The 15,544-nt window shown below is 51.7% G+C and overlaps 1 protein-coding gene across 1 annotated transcript; it reads right to left on the reverse strand.

Annotated features, from left to right (window-relative positions):
• Window positions 1-2,164: 2,164 nt before the first annotated feature.
• CEP68 (centrosomal protein 68) lies at window positions 2,165-7,340 on the reverse strand. The gene is made up of 5 exons (XM_075708340.1): window positions 6,957-7,340; window positions 4,996-6,453; window positions 3,520-3,642; window positions 3,183-3,279; window positions 2,165-2,292 (listed from the first exon to the last, which is right to left on the reverse strand). Exons 1-5 carry the CDS (start codon window positions 7,338-7,340, stop codon window positions 2,165-2,167), a joined length of 2,190 nt encoding a protein of 729 aa, XP_075564455.1.
• Window positions 7,341-15,544: the final 8,204 nt, after the last annotated feature.

Here is a 15,544-nt window from a genome sequence, read left to right on the forward strand (position 1 = left end):
CTTCTACTTGTGCAGTACAGAAACTTCACTTTGTTCTGTTTGCAAGAATGGGAGGAAATGATGTATTCTGCACAAGAACATGATGATCACCATTTAGTTTAAAGGTTAATTAAAGCCAAGTACCAACATTCTGTAGTTGGCCGTAGCTTTTTTTTGGCCACTTACCTTGTTATGCTGCTTCAGAGATGCCCTTTTCTGTTGCAGAAAGGGTCTGGAAACCCTTTATGAATGTTTTGTGAGCAGTGATGAACTGCACGAGCTAAGAGGGGAAAGGCACAACTCTTCACCCAGGGAAACCTGCGTTAGCACAGCGCTAACACAACTACTGCAGCTAAGAGGTAACAGCGGTTTATACGTAACCTGGTTCTTCCTGGAGTGTACTCACCTGTTTATTTTTTTATCGAGATTCATATAGCATATCGGCTCTTTAGGAATAAGCAAATGAAAGTTAAATAGGCTCTGCTTCAGCAGGGAATGGTAATTATAAACAAGAGTTCAGTTTGCTCCCAAGAACCAGAAGGAGTTGCTATTTCTTGGCTTCTAGCACCTATTTTTTGAAAAGCATAAACAAAACATGAGAACACAGCTATTAAAATCACACAGCTTTACTTAGCAGTGAGTTGCACGGCACACTATGGATTACTCAGTTAGAAAAACAGCATGTTCCTGACATTTTGTTAACATGTGGAACAGGCGACTTCAATAAAAAAAAAGGAAAGCTACATTAAAAAAAACAAACCAAAAAAAAGAGCCAGCTGTACATTCCTCACTCGCAAAACTCCCCAACGTAGTCAGCACTGTTAACTAGACATCCCAGGAGCCAAGTAACTGCTGTACAGCTTGCCTTTCTCAAGCCACGGTAAAAAAAACCAAACTGAAATCAGCCTGGGCTGGTTAACTCCCAACGCTGTGATCACAGGTATTTGGCATCTCTGCAAAAGGTGAAAGAGGTGCTGTGGTGCTTGCTGCATTTCTTCTCAGCTGTCCCGAGACTGGCTAGCAAAGCCCAGGTCTGATAGACGCAGCACCTGAAATAAAAATGGATTAAGTTTGCTACTGTGCTTTGGCTTCAATACAGCAAACCCCCATGCTATACTTAAATCACCTCCACATACACTTGGTAGGGTACAGGATATAGTTATGTATATTTAGCAATTAAAAAAAAAAAAAACCACCCAAACCCATACTTAAGATATTGTTACTCTCCTCAAGTGCTGGAAACAAATTTTTTTTTCCCTTTGCAACTCCAAATTTTAAGGTGTGCCATGGTGTGGGCCATGGGGAAATCCACACTCTGAGCTAATGGGGGTAGGAGGGTGGGGGTGTGGGCAAGGTTAGCCTGCAGTTCCTAAATTCCTACCTCTTGGTGCTCAGAAGCTGTTAAGAGCCTTCCTGCATCTCCAGACCCAGCGCCTTGCTAACAGCCATGATTGTTTTGTACAGACACAGTTTTATAGTGAGTTCCAGTCACAGTGTGAGTGGCTGAGGGCTGTGGCAGCACGCAGCTGACCCCATCTACGCTGCTATGTTTGCCCTCAACACCACGCACCCCTCCACGCTAACTCTCCTGCCATGAAACACTTCTGTCACTGCAGTTTTATTTCGAGGAAGATGTTCCAAGAACTTGGCAAACGTTTTCTAGCCCATATTTTACACCTGAATTCACTTGCTTCCCTTTCCCACCATGACATGGCAAGCAGAATTTTACTTTGAGGGGGAAGAAAAAAAAAAACCACAAAACACAACCCAACCAAAAAAATTAGCCCTTTCTCATCTTCCCCCTGCTGTCCAAGTGATTTCGGTAGAGCAGCTGTCTGTGCCGGACTGCTGCCGGCCCCAGCACCCTGACTGACAGCGACCTGCCTGCCGGCTCCCCGCGGCCCTCCGAGGAGCTGCCCTCGCCCTCATCACGCTCTTGGGTTTCATCAGCTGGGTCACTGACACACATTTAAAGGCGATGGGGCATCCATTTTGAGATGGCCCTTGCTTTCTTCTCCTTTTAGGCTTTCCAAACATCAAATTAAAAGAAATAATAATAAAGCCTGATGTATAGTGTTTGCTAATTTAAGTGTTGATCTGCCTACACTTCCCTCCCACTCCCTCCGCCGCAGAAAGGCTGGTTTGCCCCCCTGCTTACCCACTGAGCAGCCGTCCGCTGCACCCCCTAGTCCTCCATCCCGTCCTTGCCCTGCATGGGACCCACGGCAGCTAGAACGGACTCGTACAAGTGCTCCGCGTGGGTTTCTAGCTCTTCTGACTGTTTCGCAATCAAACCCAGCGTGTCTTTCAGAGCTGGAAAACAAAACGTATGCTGGAGGTGCTAGTAACGTGACAATTCAATGTCTGTAAGAGCAGTAAGAAAGAGTTCCACTTGCCCAGACAGACTTTTGAAAGAAATTGAGTGTTAGAAATCAATAAACCGTTCTTCATCCCATCCAAGTTGTGATGCAGAGTTTGGAGGGGGTGGGAAGCGACCTAGGAGGCTGCAGGTTGAGCGAAGATAACAGAAGTAGGGGCTCCCAAAGGAAACCTCTGGGACTGTGTATGAAAGCCCAGCCATAATGCAGCACTTGACCACTGAAGCCCCTTTGGTGACTGCAGACGCAGCGCGCCCTTTGGAAATCCCTTGCGCAGGATGCACTGCATCACCGGAGCGACTGCCCGACGCGTGCCGCGCCACCGGCCAGGCTGGGCTGTCTCCCAGATTGGCTGCCGACACCCGCCCCGGGAGGCACCGAGTGCAAGCAGGGTGTGAAAAATCACCTCCCCCTGCGCTGGACAAAAGCATCTCCTCGCAGCCGCAGGCCGACAGCATCCCACAGCCCAGTGGGGGCCGGCCATGCTGCAGCTAAGATCAGAACCTAAGTGACCCATAGGAGGCAGAAACCCATCCATCAACCCACGATGGCTGGCACGGCGCAAGGTGAAGGTCAAGGCACCGCGCAGCTGAAAGCGCTTGGGAGTAATCGCTTCACACCTCCAAGTCACCTCACCTCCAAGTCTCCAGACAGCAATGGAGGTGTAAAAACCCTTTTTGTTCCCATACAGCTGCTGAATGGCAAACTCTGCCCACCGCTTCCCCACACCCACATATGTGGGGCCAGGGATTTCAGGGGGCAGACGCTACGACCAGCATCACTGGCTGTGTCCACGACCAGCCCTGCTCAAGCGCTCCTCCTCACCTGGCGAATTTGATGCCATGCAGTCGAGGAGAGCTTCTCCCCTCTCCAGCACACTCTCCGTCAGGCTCCGGTGGTTGGCCACATCTTTCCTGAACTCCTGGGAAGGGAAGGCGAAGAGGAGCACTGCTTAGAAGAGGTTTTTGGAAGAGACGCACCTGCGGCAGGTTGTCCAGGGAGCAGCTTCCCCTGAGCAGGTTCCCAGTGTTCCCAGATTGGGCTTTGCACACCTGACGCACCCCGCGTCACCCACCTGGACCATGCCAGTGGTGTCTTGCCTCGTGCCACTGGCTGCCCGCAGCACTGAAGAGGGGGAAGAAAAGCCAGCGGCGATACCTACCAAGTAGCGGTGCAGCGATGCCTTCACGCTCTCGGTGTCCGGCGAGGCTGGGACCCAGCTGTCAGTGATGTCCGCGACGTTGTACAGCCAACGAATTAGCTCTTCCAGCTGGCAGCAAAACATCTACTTAACGAAGCATAACAAAAGGGGTTACTTATCTATTTCTGCAACAAAGATAACGGCAGGGACAGCAATAGGAGAGCCAGCAGTGTTTCAGAAAGCACCTGCTCCCTCCTGCTCTCCTGCCGCGGGGCTGGCAGCATCCACCTCCTCTCAGCACACAAACATCCCTGAGCCTGGGAAACCAAGGGTTGAAAAAACAAGGCAAAAGGCAAATTAAACCCCTAAACACACCCCCAAATCACCGTGGGGCAAGAATTGAGGGTCACCACAAAATGGCTGCTACGGAGAGGTGTCGGAAGCCAGCGGCACCCAGGCTGAAGGGGTTTGCCTCCACCACCTCCCAGCCAGACACCCTCCTCACCGGAGCCGCGCAGTTAATTTGCAGTTGCTTTTCCCCAAGGGTTCGTCTCGTTCAATTAAGTGCTTTCATTTATTTTTAAAGCGTCTTGGTAAGGGATTATTTTTGTAAGATGCTCCACAAAACCCAGGGGCCTCTACTCTCAGCAAAAGCAGACTCCAGCCCTGCTCCTGCTCCTTGGGAGTTGGGGTTTTGCTATAACGCTGAGCTGCTTCTCCCTGGCACCGCGATTTGGGGTGACAGATACACCCTAATGCTGACCCTTTTTAATTGGCAGAGTTATTCGCATACAAGAGGGGGAATGAGTTGCACTGGTGTTTGCAGCTATGTGCATAATAATAATTACTCTCTTGCAAACAGCCCAGCATCGCTTCCAAATTCAGCCTGTGGCTGGGGTGGGGAAGAAGATGGAGGGGAAGGCAGGGAGCAATCCCCACCAGATGGGGAGCACAGCACCTGTGGCAGGATGGCCATGAGGCATCACTCACCTGAAAAATAAAAATTCACAAATAACCAGGAAACTCTGAAGAGAAACTCCACCAGTTCTGCCTGGCTGCCTTACACCCTTCAGCAGGATGCAGTCTGGGGAAGATGAGCGAGCCTGGGCTGAGGGCAAGGCTGGCCACACCGCATTAAACAGCCGGAGTGATGGGGTGGGCAGCAAACACCGGATTTCACGCTGGTCCAGCCCTGACCGTGGCTCTCGCATCTTCCCGGTGCAGCGGCGCTGCGGGACGGGCAGGCTGGGGGACACCGAGTGCCACATTTCCACCGAGCCCAGCCCCGCAATGCTGAGCCCCGAGAAAAGCGAGATGAGCTCTTGCTCCATCAGAAGAAATTATCTGCTCCAGTGAACCCCCCTGCATAAATTACTACCAGCTGCCAGGTACCAAACAGCATGCAGAAGGGGAAGCCTTAATTAACTGTGCCATAAATACAGGCACATTTTATGTGAGATCTTCCCATAATAAACTTTATTTCCGGTCTCAGCCTACCTTAACACACTGTGCAAGGGACTCGCTCTGTTGGCTCTTCTTCGGATGCCCCTTGACCCGTGGTTCATTTAGGTACGTCCCATCCACTGTGTCCCTGAGACTGGTCGGTAGATGAAGCCCCCGCAGAGGATCCCTATGGATCTGACCACACGATTTGGTGTTTTCCCAGCTGGGCTTTCGAGAGCTGCAGGGGTGCCACAGCCCAGCATAATCCTCAATATTCCCTCTGTCGTCCCTGCCACCCACTTCTCTGAAACTTCGTCGAAACTCGGACGACAGGGGCTGCCTGCTGTCGCTGTGACGTGGAAGGTTACGGTGGTCGTGCCCGGGCGTCCTTACAGTTAAGGAAAGATCGGACAAAAACTGCGCCAGCCTTTCCAGCTCCCACAGTCTCGGAGGCAGGGAGAGAAATTCTTCATCACCCTCCCACTCTTTCCTCAGGGGAAGCACTCGCGTTGTAGGTAAAAACCCATTTGCGCTTTTCACCTGCCCTTTGCAGTTTGGAAAGGGGCTCCCTCTGGTACACCAGCTTCTCCCATCCGCAGCACAGTGGCCAAATGAACCCAGCCCCGCTGACTCCGTTGTTACATCCTTAGCAAAACCTCTAGAAGGACGAGAGGAAGCACTCTTTGTGAAGGATGCTTTTGCAATAGGTAACGGTTCATAGTATGAGCCACCTCCTGAGCAGCCTTTTTTACCAGGCCCTGGGGTGGAGAACCTCTCTGCAGAGGCCACAAACCTCCGACGCCCATTTTCTCCACTTCCCCTGGCCTGCCCACCTCGGCCGTAGATGCTGACGGATCTCAACGTGTCCTCGGGGGAAACAGAAAAGCTGTCCAAACCTATTCCCGAGTCATGGAGGAAAGGCTCCGGCATCTTTCCCAGCTTGTATCTTGGCTTCAGCGGATAAGCATAATCCAGCAAGTCCTCGTACTCTTTATTGGGGTTCCAGTGGGGTGAGCGGCGGTCTGGAGACGGGGGTAACGAATCTGGTATGGCACATGCCCAGTAATCGGCTTGGTAGGATGACATCCCCCTGATGCGCTCCACGGTGCTGCGGTCCTCGAGCAGAGGACTGAAGGGCTTGCGCGCCCGCGGCACCCTGCCTTCCGCAGCACCCCACCGCCAGCGCAGGTCCCGGGCGGCGGCGGCCGCAGGAGAAGGCGCGTCCGCGCTGGCCAGCAAGCTTCGGGACCGCTCTCCGGAGGGGTCGTTTTCTTCTGAAGACAGACTGGAGAGGCTCGACGCGGAGCGGCTCCGCAGGGCACTCTCAGGGCTGGGGGGGATTTGGGGCTGCAGGAGCTCTGGGGTGGAGGTAAATGGGGATTGAGCTCCCTGCCTTGGGCTCCGCCGGCCGGCATGGGCATCGTGGCAGCCACCAGCAAGGATGCTCTCCTCTGCGGAGCTGCGCCGGCTGGGAGGGCTGGACGCCAGCTCCCAACAGCCCGATGCCTTCAGCTGGTCGAGGACAGGAGCGGAAAAGGAAAGGGAGAGAGATGCGTGAAATGAAGCACAGCATCCAGACAAAAGGCTGCTGGGACATGGAGATAAAAGCCCAGCCCTGGACCCGCCATGAGGAGAGGCTGGAAGGGCAACTCTCTTCCACCTGCAGGACAGCACGCAGCCGCCCAGAGCCCAGAGTGGGGTTTGGTTTTAAGGAAGGGTATCCTGAGGGCTTTGGAAACTGCACAAGCCATTTGGCAGCAAGAGGAACTTACTTAAGGATCCCAGTCCCAAGAGACTTTCCAGCTCTGTGGCAGCAATACGGGAACGGAGGCAAGGGCTCAGGTGTGGGAGCCCAAGCCCTTCCCCACCGCACGGCTTAGCCTGGGGCTGGGGTGGGCACGCTCTGGCTGGGGGAGATGGAAAGCCCTTGCTAGGACAGCCCCGACAAACGAGTCCCCACCTCGCCTGGGACCTCCCGGTGACGCAGCAACACCTGTGCGTACAACCCCCCTCACCTGCTGCTCTGCTGGGGAAGGCAACCGGTGGCTGACGTGACGAGGCACATCGCCAGGGCCAGCGGCTCCATAAATTAAGGTCTCTGTCTCCGAGGGGCTTGCTCTTGCTCTGGGAAATCGGGATGCGGATGCTGAAGACGCTTCTTGGTGGTAGCTCGAGCCTCCCTGGGTAACACCAGTGGCCAAGCGGCTGCGTCCGCTCATTGCCGCGCTCGCCGTCCCTTGCGGGCAGGGCTTGGCTTCCTCTGCTCCTAAAAGCCGGTGCAGGCTGCCCGCTAGCTCCGGGTAGTCCGTCTCCACCTCTGCGGAGTCCCACCCGCCATCGCCCTCGGCCTTCCCGCTCAGCGAGGCTTCGGGAAGCGATTTTCCCACATCCACGGCCATCGGGACAGAACTTCCGCAAGATGATGCCGAGCCTCGGGCTCTCTGAAACACACAACAGACGGTAGCGGCAACTCGCCGTCCCCCTTCGTCTCCACACCAAGGAAAGCAATTGTGTATGTCTAATAACAAAGAGCTTAAGTGTGTTTGGATCAGACCCCCAAAATCACAAAATTGCATCTCGGTGCATCAAGTGGGACAGAGGAAAGAGCAAACCTGCCTTTGTGTCTGAGCAGCATTTTCTCATTTCGAGGACACGACACACAGGGAAAATCTAATTAAAGCTCTGGCCGCTCTGAGAACAAACCTGTGCTTTACACCTTGCTGGCACGGTGCAACTGTCTCCTGAATTAATGGTCAATCTCACAAACAGTTTGTGCACCATGAGGTTACTGACCCCAAATGAGAGATCATTAACTAGGATGTAAAGCACCTATTAGCGTGTCTGAGCCCTGAAGGCCATTGGGGTGGAAAGTTGAGGGGTTTTTAAGAGACAAGTTCAAAACCTTGAAATGGAAGCCACCCAGAAGTGAGAAGTATATATAAAAAATTAGAGGGGGAGGTAGGAGACTGTAAAACCCAAACGTGGCGCTTAGCTCTGCAGCTTCTAATTCATGACATTAACTCTTTGTGAAATTAATTAATGGAAATACTTGCTCAACTGATGACGTATTTCCAAGTGTGCTGTACAGCCAAGCCCATTGCATCCTGCTGCAAATCCTTCTAACACGAGATATTTTTCTCAAAGCCAGAGCCCTGCGTGCTCCACGCACAGAGATGCTCCACCACCCCCCTCTTGCTGCCCACGCTCAACTCAGGCGAGGAGCTGCAGCAGGACAACCAACAACCCAAATCAAAGCGACCGAATATAGCACACGAGGGACCTTGTTTTGTGAGCAGCAGCCACAGCCGAGTGCCTCTGCTTGCGTTCACCAAGCTAGCATGACCCAAAAATTCAACACAAATGACACCTTGCAGGCTCCTCACAGAGCATCGAAACCGGCGCTGCCAAAATCCCCACGCGTAGGCTCTGCGCCGCTCGGTCGCAGGCGGGCATCCTCAGAGCCCCGGGAATACCAAAGCCTCTTCCAGCAACTCCAGCCCAAATCAGGGTGCCGGCATTAGGAAAACATCGGCAGAGTGGTTTTGCTGGTACTCACCCAGCTAGTGCTGGGCTAGTGATGGAGAGGCCAGCCAAGGGAGCATCAACAGCAAACTCAAAAAGAAATGAAAAAAAAAAAAAAAAGAGGAAAGAAAGTATTCCCAAACAATACTTGGAAGTAGGAAACAAGTTGATACTCACACCCTCCGTCAGCTCTTTTGTCACAATCTCGTTTTATGATCCACCCCTCTGGCGACTGGGGTTTTCCCACGGGCAGAGCCCGTGCATGCGAACAAAGAGCAGTGGGGCGACGCGCCGGGTCTCCAGGGGAGACCGAATCCCCGGCAGAACCCGCGGCAGGCACCGCAGCTGCCTTCCCTCTCCCCGAGAGCCGGCCGCCCGTGCAACTGCCGGGCAGCTATATTCAGCACGGCAGCAGCTGCGGGGAGGGCGAGCAAAGCCTGAGCTCTCCCAGCCCTCCACGCAAGCCGTGCCCTTCTGCCGACACCTGGACTCATCCACTTGATCGCTTAAGTCGCTACCAAATAGAACCCTACGCACATCACGTTATCCTAAAGTTGACGGTATTGCTCTCTTCCCCCCCCCCCCCCCCCCCCCAAAGGTTGTATATCCAAACAAAAAGGCATGGTAATTGCAATAAACATAATTGATAAACTTACCCCTGCTAAATTCCCTACATTTTATACAATATATCATAAAAATATATGTAAGCATATATATCTCCTTTAACAGAAGGTAGATTTCTGATGCCAACAGAAAGAGTACCCCAAACCACTCATGAACCCATGCGTGTTTCCCATATAGTGTGTGTGCGATTTCTTCACATATCCATCGTATAGATTTTTAAGGCCAGAGGTCTCGTGAGCCCCAGGAGGCAGCCCCCTGTTACCTGCCAGCCTTCGCCGACTCCCATTCGGTCCCTTGGAATTAGTTGTGTTTAGACAGTCAGGCGAGCACGTGTTAGCGAATCCAATGCCAAATCCAACTTACAGGTGATCTAAATTCCCAGAAAATCCCCTGAGATATATTTGTTTACTGGCTTTGAAAGCCAGGGCCTCAGCCGCAAGGAGAAACGATGCTCGCTGGTTGGATTCCTCCTTTTCCAACCAAAACCTAATGAGCAAAAAGCTGCCGGGGTGACAAATCATAAGGTACCTCATACTAAATTCCAGGCTCCGTTTCAGAGCCACACAGCCTGCTTTAAATTCACCATTTTGGGTGCTTTCCTCCGTGACGAGAAGCAGGTGATTCAGCAGAGAACATCACCAATTATCATGACATGAACGGGCATCCCACCGGCTCTAATCCCTCCTTGCACGTACCAACAGCGCTGTACATCCAAAAATGATCCAGTAAATATAAATCTTAACAGAGAGGAAGGTGCTGGACACCCGTAGCTTAGGATATAAATGCCTCGACAATTAGTTCTGCTGTTGGGTAGTGATTTTGAAAAATACATAAAAGAAAAAAAAGCTTAAGGCAGCATCAAAGCAGACTTTAAAGTTTTAAATTGAATGTGCAGTAATTAATGATTGACCTCGGTACCTCTTTATTTTTAAGAAGATGCCATGTTAAATTCAAAGTGATGCTGAACATCATTAAATCCATCCGATTTAGCAGCTTGAGTCATGTGTCAGTCAGCCCAGTAAAAACAACTACAAAACATATGAGCTTGACCTTAAATCTGAAAAGCATGTGTTAAGCAACATTTAAAAAAAATTATAGGTCACAACCCATCTGTTATTTTTGTAGCTGTATGCAGGAGCGCCAAGGTTGAACTGTTCTGAACTTTCAAGGCTGTTTGTTGATCTTATGGACGCAGCATAGAGTGATATACATTTCTAGGACACCATCAGTCTTTAGAAAAAGAGCAAGTGCTGGTTCACCGGTTCATTAAATCTCCAGAAGCTAATTGGAAGCTAAAGAGAAACCAGGAAACCTGCCAATACACATGAGTGAGAGTAAACCTGCTTATTTCAGTATTTGTACGGATATTCCAAGGGCCACCAGAGATTTCGCTGCGTTTTCAAAAGTCTCTAATTCAGGCAGCTAATTTCAATTAATTTCAGGGGGAGCTGGACATCCAGCCACACTTGGATGCAAACTAGATGGGGAAGTCGCACACATCCCATACGCAGAACGATCAGGCAAAAAGCTGTATTTCAAACCAGACTGAAAACGCTAATGCTACCAAGTGCAACTCCCAACTACAAAAGCATCTAGAAAATAAGGTTTCTCACCATTTTCCAACAAAACTGCAAAAATTCAGAGGTCGGGTTGCCGGTGGTGGCGACACATCAAGATTAACCCTCACGACGGGAAGAAGCGAGCCCAAATCTTCAGGCAGGACTGACACAGCTACGAAGAGGGACGTACGACCACAGCCTTTGGCACGGCGGAGATTTTCCACTGGCCTTAAAACCACAGGAAAAGAGCCAGAAATCCCGGCTACACCCAAGGCCTCAGTTGTCTCACCAGCGATGGGCCGGCACAGGAACGGTACCCGCGGCTGATTTTATTAGATAACAGATGAAGACAGCGGCCGTTTCATTCATTTCAACAGGGGAAGGTCCAGGGGGGATCTCTCAAGGAAAGCGATCCCTGAACTTTTTTCACGTCGTCGGAAGCAAGCTGCCTGCCAAAGAGCTGCGCAAAACCCAGCGGACAAGAAGAGCTCTGTCCCAGCGAGGGACGTCCCACCGCCCGTGGGTATCACTTGGCTGGTGGGCCAACCACAGCAGCTGACGCTGATAGAGTTTCCGTCTCCCACCAGCTCCGGTTTTGCTGGGCCGGGATTTTTTTTTTGTTGTTTTGGGGAAAAAACCACACCGCTCTCGCCTCTCAGGCCTGCGGCATCCGAGTTTTGATATTTTTTTGCTCCTTTTCTTGCACGCTTTCTGCCCGAAAAGCCTTCCCGCAGCTGAAAAAAAATGGCAGATTAACCAAAAAAAAAAAAAAAAAAAAAAAGTAGAAATGAAGGCAATAAAGCCGAGGAGGCACTGCACCCCGGGGATGCCCCGAAGTGCTGGAGACACGGATGCAACGCGCCACGGGTAACGGGGACGGGCTTCCAACGCGAAAGCCGCCCGCTCCCCCTCCCCGCTGCCCCCCGGGACCCCCGAGCGCGGCCCCCCGGGCGGCCACGGCAGCACCGGCGGCGGCTCCCCCGTGCCCCCCGCCGCCCCCGGGCCCCGCCGCCGCCGCCGCGCCCCGGCCCGGCCCGCACCTACCCCGCGGCGGCCGCCGCCGCCCCGCCCCCTGCCCCGCGTCCCAGCCAATGGGCGCCGGGGGCGCCACGTCAACAAGGGCGCCCTTGCGGGCCGGCAGCCAATGGGAGCGCAGCGTGGCGCTGCGGCCGGGACTGCCCCGCTGCCGGCCCCCGCTGCCGGCCCGGCCCCGCTCCCGCCCCGCTCCCGGGGGCCCCCACCCCAGCACGGGGTGGAGCGCGTTAGCCGCCCGCCTCCGGGGACTTCAGGAGCCCCCCAGGACCGGCGGGCGCTGCCGTTGCTGGAGCAGCAACGCCTGCGGTGCCCTTGAGGAGCTGCTTGTGACTTTAGGGTGCTTCCTTGTCTCCTACATATTGACCTTCCCGGGGTTAAGCTGTGCGCTGGCGGCCTCCGCTCCGCTCCGCGTGTTACCGCGTTGTTTCTGGGGTGGAAAACCATCTAACAATGGTGTTGCGTGAGCAATGACCGTACGCGTAATGGCAAATTAATTTTGGCATCCGACAAGCGCGACGCAAAGCCCCTTCAGCAGGAAAGGTCCCGGTGGAGGTCCCGGTGCGACTTTCCTCCCTCGCAGCACGTCCAGGGCCGGTTGTCGGCTGCCGGTCGTGCCCTGCCATTCGGGCAGCTTTCCGGGTTGAGTCCTCGCGCCCCACGATGAAGCGGGCTGCTCTGGGGTTTGCACCCAGCCAGAGCCTTCTTTGCTGGATGGAGCAGCCATATCCCGACGCGCGCCCATGCCCCGTAGAGAATACAAACTTTTTCCCTTGTTTCTGTCCATAGGCTGACTGGGTTTTGTCTGCATCATCTGCTCCTGGAGCTTATTTCTTAGATAAGGCTGAGATTTCCTAGAGGTCAGTTAGATAAAGCACTTTATGAACAACGTTGCTGCCAGCTTTAGGCCGTGAAGGACCAAGGAGACGTCTCGGGTTCGCTCAGCAGGCTGGCAGCAGGGTGAGGGAAACAACTGAGGTATCCCAAGTCCCCGGCTAGTGCTTCGGTCCGCTGGCCACACTCCTCAGCCCTGCAGCATGCTCCAGCTCTGCTACCCCGTGTATTACAGTCCAGATTCCCAGCTGCTATGGCCTGGGTTTATTCTACTGACCTCAGTGGAACTGGCCCCATTTGCCATCCTGGATGATCTTGCTTTTTGTCTCTAGAGAAACACAGTGGGAGTATCTTTTTCAGGGCTTCTTCAAAAAGCGGAGCTGTAACACTGTGGTATAACGTGGTATGGCGCTCTCAGAACTCACAGCCAAGAAAAAGCCCACATCATCTCTGTTCCTGCATAATATTTCTATATTTGGGGTTTCTTTGATGAATGTTACAGCAGGTCTTTCCAGAGGGCTGCACATCCCCCTGCCTCAGATGCACAGTTTTGAGAGTCGGCTTTTTTTGTTGGAACTCACGCAGGCAAAGCCCTTGCGAAAGAAAAGTCCTTTAAAAATGTTGTTCATTGCTTATTCTCCAGGGAACCAGTTGCCTGCCAGTAGAGGCTGTGCCGGTTTCAGGCGAGTCAAAAGGCTGAAGCAAACACGGATGGGTCATGATTCATACCTAGGCTCGGCTGTTTTTAGCTGGTTTAAATTACTTGCAAGCTGCCAGATATTGTTCTCCGAGCTGAATAGCGCTCGGCTGCGGTCTCAGCCCCGGCAGGAAAGGCTCGTGTCCTGTTCCGCCTCCCATCAAACGAGTGCCAGGATGTCCACAAGAACAGCCAGAGTGCCGCAAAATCTTCCCCCTCTCCTTGGGCTCATGCTGAGAGGGTGTCAATAAACAAGGGGGGACTAAACTGGTGTTCTAAAGGAGAGATTAATTAAAAATTGCAGGGAAATGATACCAGTTTTCATCCTCTGACATCTGGCCCTCTCTGTTAGGAACTTTGCTGAAGAGAAACTAGTTTATTTTTTCTGTAATACAGGGTCAAGTCCAGCCAAACTCCCACCCAAGGCTGGCAAAGGCTAAGATGGATGTTTTCTTGCTGATTTGAGACCTCAGGATTCTTTCAAAGTTTTGTATTTCAGCCAGAAGCTTCCCCAGCAAAGACAAATGATTTCACCCAATCTGTGGATGACAGCATTTCACCAGTAATCCCTAAATCTATGACGTGAAATAGAACTTGCTTATGACAATCAGATTTGAAAGTGGTGCATTTCTAGTATATGAGAAGCCAGGATAGGAAGACTTCATTTTCTTCAAAAACTTCTACCTTCTTGGTGGGAATATCCATGTTTTTGTACAGAACCGGATCCATCAGGAGCACCAGCTGTATGTATCCTGAATTTTAATATGCCCATAACCAATGATGTGCTGTTATCCAGAGTTTTCAGCACACCAGTTTATTATTTCTTTCTACCTTGAACAGTCTCACACTACAAGCCAAATAGTTAACACTCTGCGATGAAACCTGAAGCCTGGATGTGCACCACATGTTCTTGCATAGCATCTGCACTATCTTCGGCATCAACTTGCAGTCTCACAATGCAAATGTTTGGGATGGATGAGATGTCAGCAAATGTAGGGCTTAGACCTGACCTATTTGTTCCCAGAGCATTGCTAGCAATATTAATAGAGTACTGCAGTGAAAAGAAAAACTGGTTGTAATCCCTTTGCCATCTTTTGGCCAGCGGTAGGGCATTGTCTGTGAGGAGGATTTGCCTGCGTTTGGAAAATTATTCCATTTCTGATGCTGTGCCTCAGACAGCCAGAGAGTTAATATTACATGTAACCCGTTAGTACACCTGCCTATCTTCCAGTGTTACCATCGAGGTGGGAAGGAGCTGCCACAAGCCTTCTTTGCTTCTGTTGGCTACATCAAAGTGATTGACATTATTCCTCTGCTGTGTTAAAATTGCTCAGGCACTGATTTATAAAAATACCTATGTTGTAATGTGACAGCTCCGCATTGCTCGCTCCTTAAGGACAGGCTGGCTGGCAGACTCTCTCACCCGTGGTTCTGGGTCTTTGTACAAACTGCTCAGGACTGTTTGCGGTGTTCTCGCTCTGCCTAACCCCTGTCTGAAAGGTGTTTGCAGGGTGAGGTCCTTCTCTTCTTGAGGCTAACAACCCTTTTCCCCAGAGGTCAGGATTTCCACATCTTGGACTGTTCTCCTCGTTCTCCTCTTGATTCTCGCTCTTTGGGCCACATTTCTTTGAAGCTCAACACCTAAACCTGGTCCAAAACTCCAGCGCAGGCTTGGCTATGATTAGGCAAAACTGGTATGGTAGTCCAGGCTGTGTTCCTGTTTACACACCCTGGTATAGTATCTGCCTTATTCACAGCGCAGGGTATTTGACTCATGCTTCTGACTGCCTATAACTTCCTGATCCTGCTCCTTAATCTGCCATTTCCCACCAGTATCAGTCAGTTAATTACTCTCATCTAGATTAATTCTTTGCAGCCTCTGTTGCCCAGACCTTCTCTCAGTTTTTCCGATGTTGCTATTAATTTCAGCCCTGCTCTTTTTCCATGTTCCCAGACCTTCTCCTCCAGGTGGGACCTGCAGATTTTTCTCTGTTCCAACATTTGTGTCACTAATCAACTACTTATGGTCCTGGACCTATGGTAGACCCCTGAGGAATCCAGTCATTCAGCTGGGCAGTCGCTCTAGTAATGTCTAAAATAAGCAGGTTCAAATTCAGCCATGTTTTAGCTGCTTTATAAAGTAATGAGAAGACTCATTGAAAGCCTACAAAGTTTCCCTCACTCTTCTAGATCATCACAGCTACTACTGCGCTATTCCTGAATATTTCCTAAAAAAGGTAGCTGCTTCTTTTCTTCCTGATTTTGGAGAAGCACCTGAAAATATGACGTAAGCAGCTGACAAATGAAACATGTAAGGCAGGATTAATGAAGAACA

This window comes from Pelecanus crispus, chromosome 3 (assembly GCF_030463565.1).
Source record: "Pelecanus crispus isolate bPelCri1 chromosome 3, bPelCri1.pri, whole genome shotgun sequence".
Classification (NCBI taxonomy): Eukaryota; Metazoa; Chordata; class Aves; order Pelecaniformes; family Pelecanidae; genus Pelecanus; species Pelecanus crispus.

Bases quoted from the DNA above. Each gene is read 5' to 3' on its own strand.
- CEP68 (XM_075708340.1), bottom strand. From the start codon at position 7,340: ATGGCCGTGGATGTGGGAAAATCGCTTCCCGAAGCCTCGCTGAGCGGG. The intron at 3,643-4,995 runs GTAGGCTGAGAC...TTCGTTAAGTAG, and splicing joins CCCTTGCACAGTGTGTTAAG to ATGTTTTGCTGCCAGCTGGA. The intron at 2,293-3,182 runs GTGAGGAGGAGC...TTTGTTTTCCAG, and splicing joins CATGGCATCAAATTCGCCAG to CTCTGAAAGACACGCTGGGT.